At 45.7% G+C, this 10455-nt stretch overlaps 1 protein-coding gene across 1 annotated transcript; it reads left to right on the top strand.

Moving 5' to 3' along the window:
• Positions 1 to 427: 427 nt before the first annotated feature.
• Positions 428 to 2254, top strand: LOC128263703 (uncharacterized). Its single transcript, XM_052998799.1, has 2 exons — positions 428 to 1192; positions 1463 to 2254. Exons 1-2 carry the CDS (start codon positions 428 to 430, stop codon positions 2252 to 2254), a joined length of 1557 nt encoding a protein of 518 aa, XP_052854759.1.
• Positions 2255 to 10455: the final 8201 nt, after the last annotated feature.

The raw sequence follows: 10455 nt of genomic DNA, 5'->3' as shown, positions 1-10455 counted from the left end.
AGGTTCTGTCACAAATTGCCAAATTGTTTGACCCTGCAGGGTGGCTCGCGCGCTTCGCAGTGCGTGCGAAAATCTTCATGCAGGAGATTTGGCTGCAGGACCCGGAGTGGGACGACGAACTTCCAAGTGATCTGTGTCTGAGATGGCAGAGCTTTCTACAAAGCTATTCTGCCTTAAATCGAATCCGCATTCTAAGGTGGGTCTCCTTCCGACCAGAATTTAGAGTCGAGCATCACGGTTTTGTGACGCGTCTCAAACGGCATACGGTGCTGCGATCTATGTACGAGTGAAAGTGGGGCATACGACTATGGTGCACCTTCTCACTGCAAAGACGCGAGTTGCGCCGGTAAAAACGGTATCGCTTCCCAGATTAGAGCTTAGCGGGGCCTTGTTATTTGCTGAAATGGCAGCAAGTTTTCTTCCGAGTATGTCAATACTCACATCCGAACTCTTCTGCTGGACAGACTCCACCATTGTGCTCACATGGTTAAACAAGCCAGCTTGCCAGTGGACTACTTTTGTTGCCAATAGGGTGACCAAGATAACCCAGTCTACAAAGGCCGAGAAGTGGTCGCATGTTCAATCCGAACACAATCCCGCAGACCTGGCCAGTAGAGGGGTAGCACTTCAGGAATTGGTCGACAATCCTCTTTGGTGGCATGGTCCCGCATGGTTGCAAAAGCCACGCAGCCAATGGCCAAGTCAGGGCGACAATTCCCCAGCGACCGAGCTAGAGAAACGTCCCCTTAAGTCCCACGTCGCAACTATTCCGTCTGAAGATTTCCTTGACCGTTTTTCCAAGTTCGACAAAGCACTGCGGGTTCTCGCTTATGTCAATCGTTTCATCCAGCGATGCAAAAAACAAGCAACACCCTCTGATAAGCACCTGCTAGCTGCGGAAATTTCCGCCGCCGAACGACTACTTATTCTGAATACTCAGCGCAGAGACTTCTCCCATGATTATCACTGCTTTAGTGAAAAGCGCTCTGTGCCTTCTTCAAGTTCTATCCTGAGCATGAACCCGTTCATAGATCAACATGGTCTGATAAGAGCGTGCGGTCGCGTGACGGCCTCCGACAGCCTTCAATATGATGAACGGCATCCAGTTATCCTTCCATATAGCTGCCCACTTTCTCGCCTACTTGTCCAGTTCACTCATCGCATAACCCTCCATGGCGGCAACCAGTTGATGGTACGCCTCATTCGGTCAGATACTGAATACCAAAACTAAAGAACTTAGTAAAGGCAATAGTAAACTCCTGCAAGGTATGCGTGATCCACAAGAAAAGGCTACAAACACAGTTGATGGGCACTTTGCCGAAAAACCGTGCGTCGGTCTCCCGACCATTTACGTACACGGGAATGGACTTCGCCGGCCCATTCGAAATTAAAAATTATACCGGAAGAGCATGTCTTATAACAAATGATATGTGTTAGTGTTCGTTTGTTTTTCCACTTAGAGCCTACCTCTGATCTCACGACCGAGAAGTTCCTCGCCGCTTTCGCTGGCTTCGTTTCCTGGAGAGGGTGTCCTCGACAAGTCCAGTCTGACAACGGAAAAACCTTCGTTGGCGCTGCCGCCTTGCTTTCTAGCGACTTCCTTCAGGCTGTAAAAGAGTCTGTGACAGATGCCTATGGTCATCAGCAGCTCACCTGGCAATTTATACCTCCGGGAGCCCCTCACATGGGAGGCCTATGGGAAGCTGGTGTTAAAAGCTTTAAAGCACTGTTCTATAAGTCCACAGCCACTCGAAAATATAATTTCGAAGAGCTTTCGACGCTTCTGGCAGAAATTGAAGCTTGCCTAAATTCCAGGCCACTCTCCCCTATGTCCGAAGACCCTACCGAACTATTGGCCCTGACACCAGGACATTTTCTTGTTGGAGGACCTCTCCTGTCTACCGTGGAACCAGAAGTCAAAGGGGACACCAGGTCTATGATCAACCGCTGGCAGCATCTAAAGGCTCTCCATCAGCAGTTTCGTATGCGATGGAAGGAAGAATACCTTAAAGAACTCCACAAGCGCAATAAGTGGCAGGCCCCCGCGAAGAATCTTCACGTCGGCGACATGGTTGTCATAAAGGACGAGAATTTGCCTTCCAACGAGTGGCGGCTCGGCAGAATTGACTCTGTCTTCCCAGGAGCCGATGGCAATGTCCGTGTAGTAGACATCCGCACGGCACGCGGGGTTGTCAAACGTCCAATAACCAAAGTCGTACTTCTGCCTGTGGAGCCTTCAAAACTTCCACAATAAATTGGCCCACATTTTTTAGTCCTAAGTTATTATCCACAATTCCTAATATGATTTCCCTTTATTCACCTTCATTCATCCATGATCTAGATCAGAAAAATGGCTCCCCGAACACGCACCGAAAAAGCCCTGGACGGCAGACGTACTCGAGGTATTAAATCCTACCGTTGCCGAGTCTGCAAGGGAGTCCATCCTCTACGGAAGTGTAGCAGGTTTCTGAAGCTGAGCGCTGAGAAGCGGCTTCGTGCAGTCTTGGTAAACAAGTATTGCTCGAACTGTCTTGCCCACGACCACTCGAAAGCTGACTGTCGTAGTGGAAAATGCAAGAAGTGCCAACGCTGCTGCATATGCATGAGCGGTCTCATTCTGGGCAGCGTTCGCGCCGGCAAAATCCGCCAAATCGCCCGACGCCTGCGTCAAGGCAGCGCTCAGCCTCCCCTACACCAGCTCCGTCGCTTTCATCGCTGCTACAACGTCACAGCGTCAACGTCCTTCCGACTGCTTCGGTGATGGTGAAGACCGGAAGCAAGACTTTCGAGACCGCAGCTTTAATCGACCCTTGCACACCAGTGAGCTGCATCGACGCTTCTCGGGCCGCCGCATTTCGGTTGCCAACGAACAGTGTTGGTGACGACAAGGTGTGCAACGCGACGATACAGTCCAAATGCGGGACGACCAAGATGGAGGTGGTGTTCAAAGTCGAGCCCAAGGTGGGCATTCGCACACCGACGCCGTCCATACCAAATTTAAGGGCATACAGCTCGCGGATGAGCGGTTCTATCTTCCCGCCACAATTTCTGTCATTCTTGGGGCGGACGTGTACCCCAAGGTGATCCAGTCGGGGTTCCTGATGGTCGACGAAGGACTGCCGGTCGCCCAGAAGACGGTTTTTGGGTGGATCATTTCCGGCGCCTGCCACCAACCTTAGAAGCCATCTTCTTTTGCAACGCTAGCGATTGCAAGGGGGGCGGAATGTTCAGGCCACGAAGGAGCACCCGGTATTCCCGGCTTTCCGCTCTCCCCATCTGCTCTCCGCTTTCACGCAGCTTCCCCTTTCCCCACTACGAAGTCTCCATGAAGTCTCCACTGCGCTCTGAAGAGCATTAGAATAAGTTAGAATAGTCAGTTCGATTTACATAGCGAATAAAAGTGGTTGCGCCCACACCCCTACCATCGCAACACCTACGACTCGTCATTTCAACTACAGGACCTGTGCACCTTTCAGGACCCTCCATAGGACTCGGCCACCCCTCTACGTTCAGCACTTATTTAAAATTGAAATCAGCAAAGACTTTGTCATTACGGCCCTCTCTTCCAACTCTTCGCGGTATACACCTTTTGTGTCTTTTACTTCTATTTGGTTTTGCAAAAGTTAAGCATTTTCAATGTGCGTACTTAGAATCTAATCGACACTCAAGCTCAACCGGATTTACTGATAATTTAGCTTCTCTTAAATGGCGATAAGTTCGGTTGCCATTGAGTTTATATGCATTTATTTTGTTGGTATCGAAGAGGTGTTAAATATTTATTTCTATTAAATTATTTATTTGTACCGATCGCACACAGTGTAGGGGAGCTAAGTGCCAAGAGAATTACAGCGAAAAATATCTAAATAGGGTTTTTATATATTTTTTATATAAACTCTGCGACAGTAATATGCCGCACGCACGCAACGTAGGGGAGCTAACGCTCAAGCTCAAGCGTACCGAAAAAACGAACAAACGTTCAAGCAGACCGAAAATTGCACTGCTGCAGCGATCGAGAACGAAAACGACCAAAGATAACTCGAAATAGCGGCAGCGGTGTCGGTGTGCGTGTGAATGTGTACGCGGCTAGCGGCTCTTCCTAGGCAAATGCTAACGGAGAATGATGCACTGACCGATAATTAAGGGCAACCAATATATAAGCCTGATGCCGAAAGGCGCGCAAAAATTATGAATAGCGCGGGAAAATTGGAAAAGCGCGAGAAAATTCTGAGAAGCGCGGGAAAACGTTCAGACAAACTGCAGCGAAAGTTTTTGCCGCTAAATTTTGAGAACTACACTTTTCCCAAATTGCACTTTTATTTATACCCTAAATTAATGCTCACTACGACGAAAATTGGGGAAATTAAGTTCGCACTAATTAGGTCGACGACGAGTATTTTTTTTGCTTTTTTATGGGCCAAAGCGATTCACATATAATTCGAAATATTATGTTTATTGCAGAATTTTGGTTGTTAGTACATGCAAATTTTTATTTTTTGGTCAGAATGCTCACTATCTACCGATTTTAACACGAATGCAAAAAGTTGAAAGTTTGGCCAAAACACAATTGACAAAACGCCACAGATTACTTTCAACTTTTAGCACTCTATACCTTGCTGTTCGACTTGATAATTGCAACTTCCTTTTTTACTTCCATTTGGCGGCAGCAGCAAGTTAAGCAATTAAATTTTCCGAAACGTCTTGGGCAACTCAAGGAACGGCATAAAATTTCCAGCGACGAAATATTAGTGAATTTAATTTTTTTGGCCGAACCGACACGAATAAATTGCTTTTGTGTTTTTGGTAATCGTTATAGTTTTTCAACGAAAAAAATTAAAACAACTCGCGAACTCTACTGCTATCACTTCGGGGTCACAAAAAAGAACACTCCCCCAGACAGCATTTTGAATACAGATAGATATATGCCATTAATAAAAGCTCAAAAACATTGAACAACCAATGCAAAACAGTTTGATAGAGTTAAAGACCCCCTTTCAAAAAATTCTGTTCAGTCACTGTGCGGCTAAGACTGTCGCTCCACCCACCGAGCAAAGCAAATTTACATATGCGGAGAAGCAGACTGCCGCGCAGACACTCCGCTCATAGAACAGGAGCAAGATCGCCCACCCCTTAGCCGAATGGTTGAAGAAGGTGGAGTGGGCGAGAAAGGTGCTCACAAATTATGGCCAAGAGAGGCCTAGTGCAGAGAACGTACAGAATAAGAGGCAGCGATCTTTTGAATTGCCTGGACCTGCGGCAAAGAGATCGAAGGTCCAACCAAACCTGTCTTTTCCTGTGTCTTGTTTGGACTTGTGGACCAGGGAAGTAGGGAAGTAGCCAATCAAATTATCATTATTATTAGGATTTAATAATTTAATTTATAGCTACACTGCAAATAGTTTTACAACGAAAAAAATTAAAACATGTGAGGAGTCTTAAAACTCCCCACAATTCCCGATGCAGGAGAGCTGCCTGGCAACAGCGAAGGAGGCGAGAATGCCGGAGGAGTCAAGGGCAACAAGGTCAAACGGTAAACAACGGACCTTGGACCCGAGCAAAGCGGAGACACCGTGAATTAACGGTACCACGCTGGACATTGGACCCTCACACGGCAAGGGCAACAAGGTCGAACGGTAAATTGGCGGACTTCGGACCTGCACAAAAAGGACGCACCGTGAACCAACGGTGCGGCAGTGGACCTTGGACTCGATCACGCGAGCTGGAGAAGGGAAATAACGGGGCCATCACCGGCTATAATAGTGCGAGAATCAAAGCGAGTGCGTGTACGCGAGATCAGTAGCAAGTTAATCAAGTGCCGAGTACCAGGATCAAGATCGCAAAGTCGAGACGCCGAACGACTACAAGGCTGAGACTACAACGCTGAGATCCAACGGGTGCTAGGTCGTGGTTAAATCAAGCTCAGGGAGTCCTTGCGTGGAGTCTGCGATTAAGGTGGCCGGGCGAAGAGGTCGAACCTAGTTCTACCTGCTAGTCGATACACCTTACCGACACAATCCGGACCAAACTTAGGAAGTCTGCGATAAAGGTGGCTGGGCGAAAAGGCACAACATAGTTCTACCTGCTAGGCGAAACACCTTGCCGGTCCCGACAGTGAGGTGCGCATAATATCCCGAGTCTCGAAGGAGCCGTCACGAGTCAGATACCAGCAAGCAGCCGGCGACGAGGAGACAACGACGAGGAGCGACGCCGCAGAGGACGACGACGATGAGCAGCAGTAGCGGAAGAGCCGCGAGGCTTGTATAAGGAGAAGAATAAAATTCTTTACGATTCCAACAGAACTCTTGCATTATTCTTTGGTGGAACGTTATTAAATTTGGTGGAACGAACCCATAACCTCTCTGAGCTAGCCGACCGTTAACGTAGCGAGCGAGAATATCTAAGAAATCAGGTCGTTACAAACAACTCGCGAAATCTACTGCTATCACGTCGGGGTCACCATGAAAATGTAATACTGTTTTGTATTAAAAACGCGAAATTTGTGACTGCAGAAAGTTCGAGACGATTTATTTTGCGAAACTTGTGAAGAAACTATTGCGAAAGCAAGATGACAAAAAGGATCGGTTACGATGAAGTTCGATTGATCACTAAAATTAACATTTCAATAATTTCTCTTAGAACCTAACTTATGCTACGGTGGCGAACCTAGCTTGCGAATTCGCAAGAGCGAACGGACGAAAACGTTATTGGCTCCCGCTCTCGCCCTACAACTAGTGATCTCAAATACAAGCGCCAAGTGCGCAAACAAAATTTTTAATTTGAAGCAGTAATATATTTTAATATTAGGTAACAATATATGTGGCCCCGGGAGTTCCGTTAGTGCGAATTACTTCCAAGACGACGTAGTTTTATTATTTTAATGCTTTATTTAGTATTATATATTTGAGTTAATTACAAACTGAGTGTTGTGTGGTGTTTTAAACTTTAACGAGTTTACAAAGTGGAGTGTGTCTCTGTGGACTGCTTAGCGTGAGATTTCGGCATCAACTGACTTTATTAGAGTTTTTCTCTCTTGATCTGTTAAACGCACGCATTCATTAGCGATCTCTCTCTGTGTTGTCAGAAATGACGTCCACTCCGTGTGTTTCTCTGTTCTTGCTCTTCTGGTTTATTCCTGATTCCTACATTCGGCCCTCCTGACGTGGTGTTCGTCCCGAACTCCTTCATAAACTCAGATACTGTGGAAGTTTTCAAAGGTCCTTCGCTATCTCCCACTTTGTCCACATCATACCTGCCATGCTTGTGAACTTTGACGACCTTATAGGGACAAAGATACTTTCCTTTCAACTTTAAACCCACCCCATACTGAGTACGTTTAATCGCAACTAAGTCATTGACTTTGTATTGCTTTTCCTCTTTCCTTTTTGAATCAAAAGCTCTTCTGTTCTCCTCCTGTAAAGCTTGAATGTTTTCCCTGGCTTGTTTGCGTATCTGTTCACGCTCTTCGTCCAACTCTTCTATCAAAGACTGCTGCACCTGTTCATTGAGTTCTGCAATGTCAACTACACGCATGTCCACACCTATTAGCAACTTGAACGGGGTTACCTTTGTTTCAACTAGATTCCTGATTACCTTTGTCCACTCGTCTGCCACCTGAGCTTCCTTCAACTTGTGCATTACACTGTCAGTCAACACAAAACAAGCTACTCGACTCAGTGCGTCTACATGCCTCATCTTTGTACCTGATCGATGTTCTATCTCGTAATCGTAGTCTTGCAGATACATTGCCCACCTAGCCACTCGCAACGGAACTTCTTTCTTTTTCATCGTCATGGCGAACGCGTTACAATCCGTGATGATTTTGAACTTCGTTCCCAAAACATAAATTCGCCATTTTGTCAACGCTCCTATGACTGCTAGGACCTCCAACTCGTATGAGTGATATTTTTCTTCACAAGGCTTAGTTTTTCTACTCATGTACATGACAGGGTGTAAATGTCCATCCTCTGGATCCTTTTGTAGAAGAACTGCCCCAAAACCAAACTTCGACGCATCCGTGTGTATTTCTGTAGCCAATCTAGGATTGTACAGTTTTAAAACTGGTTTGCTAGTCAACGCTGTCTTTAATTGCTCGAATGCTACCTGCTGTAACTCCTTGAACTCAAACTTTACATCCTTTCTCAGCAAATCTGACAATGGCTTAGCTATTACTGCGTATCCATCCACAAACTTCCTAAAATATGATGTCAAACCAAGAAATCGATGTATGGCTTTTTGATTAGACGGCACTGGAAAGTTTGCTACGGCCTGTGTTTTCTCATCGCTGGGTGTGATCGAACCATTTTCGATGATATATCGTAGAAAATCTACCCTGCTCTGCAAAATTTGACACTTGGTCCAATTGATTTTCAGCCCGTTCTGTTCTGCGACCTCAAGAACTCTTTGCAGCTTTTGTATTCCCTCTACGACATCACTGCTTGGGATGATAATGTCATCCATGTAAACCATTGCGTCACCGTTTTTGATGAGCTCCCTGAGAACTGCCATTATAAAACGCGTAAAAACTGCCGGCGAGTTTGAAATGCCAAACGGCACATACAAGAACTCGTACTGTCCGTTCTGTGTAACAAATGAGGTATACTTTTGGGAGCCTACTTCTACCGGAACATGAAAATAACCGTTGGTCAAATCTAGTGTCGTAAAAATTGTCGCTCCCTGTAACTTCTCAATCACGTTGTCCATCTGTATCATAGGAAAATTGTCCCTCACTATTTTCTCATTCAATTTGCGATAGTCACAACACAATCGCTTCTGGCCATTCTTTTTTGCCACGAGTACGATCGGAGAAGCGTACTCTGAAGTACTGGGCTTGATTATCCTTTGTTCAAGCCACTCCTGAACCTGCTCGTCAACTACCTTTTGTTCACTAAAAGCGATACGTCGAGGATGCTGAAAAACTGGCAAATCATCGCTTAATAAAATCTTCATCTCGACTGGACAATGAACATTCCTAATTGGTTTGTATTCGTCTATCATGCGTTTCACAACACCTCTCTGCGAGTGCGGCAAATGTAAAACGTCTACCTCTAGCTTGCTTTCTACCTGCTCCATGGTCATCATACACAAACTCTGAAATTCATTCAGCAGCTCTGAGCATGAACTTCCGTTTTTCTCTTTCTCACGAACTTCAAACTTTTGTCCTTTACCGACTCGACTGTCTGATCTTCGAACCAACTCGGTTCCGTCCTTTGTCACTTTCATATCGACACTATCTAGAAGAGTTCTACCTAAAATTGCATCAAATGCCATGTCTTCGTCCGATATAATGTGGAACTCAACGTTGAGATTGATGCCATCAATCTGCACTGGTATTGTCAGGCTTCCAAAAGTCACAATTTGGCTTTCCCCAATTCCTGTCAAACATTTTTCACCTCCTGTTAGGTTTTCTACTCCGAGCCTTATAAAAACGTTGCGTCGCAATAAACACAAGTCTGCTCCTGTATCTACTAATCCTTTGAAGGTTACTTTCCCAAACGAAACATGCTTCAACTCCAATCCCGAAGACGTGAACGTGCTTGTTGGCTTCACCCTGCCTTCCATCTGCACTAGATTAGTTGCCTTTTCCTGTTTAGTTTCTAGCTCGACCTTGCACTGGGCTGCTCTATGTCCTGGCTGGTTGCACCTAAAGCACTTGTTGTCTCTCTTTGGACAATCCTTCTTGATGTGAGACTCATCACCACAGTTAAAACATTTCCTAACCTTCTCAACTGCTTTCACTGTCTCCTTTTCACCTTTATAAAAGTGAGAGTCATACTTGACGTGCTTCACCGATCCTCGCATTTTCTGATATGCCTCGATTTGAACTTTCAGCTCCTTTAGCTTCTTGGCTTGATAAAGTAAAGCCTTGTTTCCTTTCGAGTCTGGAATACCGTCGATAAAGTATTCGATCAAGCTTTCATCGTCTAAATCAATTTGCTTCGCCAATTCCATTAACGCGTACAGGTACTCTTGTAACGTTTCGGTTTTCTTTTGTTGTCGCTTGCCAAGTCTACGACGAACCTCTGCCGATGTAACTTTAACCCCAAATTCTTCTAGCAATGCAGCTTTCAGTAAGCCCCAATCGCCAATTTTACGCTGACTACGAACGTAAAGCTTAGCCGCTCCGCTGAGTAATTGTTTTGCATATATAAACACCTGCAACTGACTCCATTCAACCGTAAGTGCACACTCTTCAAGTTCCTCGATCCACTGATTAATGTCAGGTGAACCAGTTCCCGAAAACTGTGACACACTCCCCTCTACATCCTTTAATGTAAACCACGATCTACCTGTGTTCGCATTTCCAATTCGACTGTTCTGTTCGCTTACAATTCGATTTTCCCTGGGCGCACCATTTCCTGCACCTGCACCTGCCTGGTAATTGTCTGAATTCACTGATGTAAAAGATCCATCCTCATCATCATCCACTTCAATCGCAACTTCATCGTTTTCATCAGTTTG

This window comes from Drosophila gunungcola, unplaced genomic scaffold, assembly GCF_025200985.1.
Source record: "Drosophila gunungcola strain Sukarami unplaced genomic scaffold, Dgunungcola_SK_2 000016F, whole genome shotgun sequence".
Classification (NCBI taxonomy): Eukaryota; Metazoa; Arthropoda; class Insecta; order Diptera; family Drosophilidae; genus Drosophila; species Drosophila gunungcola.
The sequence above is the reverse complement of the archived record's forward strand: the minus strand, read 5'-3'. Positions and strand labels throughout refer to the sequence as shown.

Coding starts and splice junctions, on each gene's coding strand:
- LOC128263703 (XM_052998799.1), top strand. CDS start 428: ATGTCAATACTCACATCCGAACTCTTCTGCTGGACAGACTCCACCATT. Junction 1,193..1,462: donor ATGGCGGCAACCAGTTGATG/GTACGCCTCATT, acceptor TTCCACTTAGAG/CCTACCTCTGATCTCACGAC.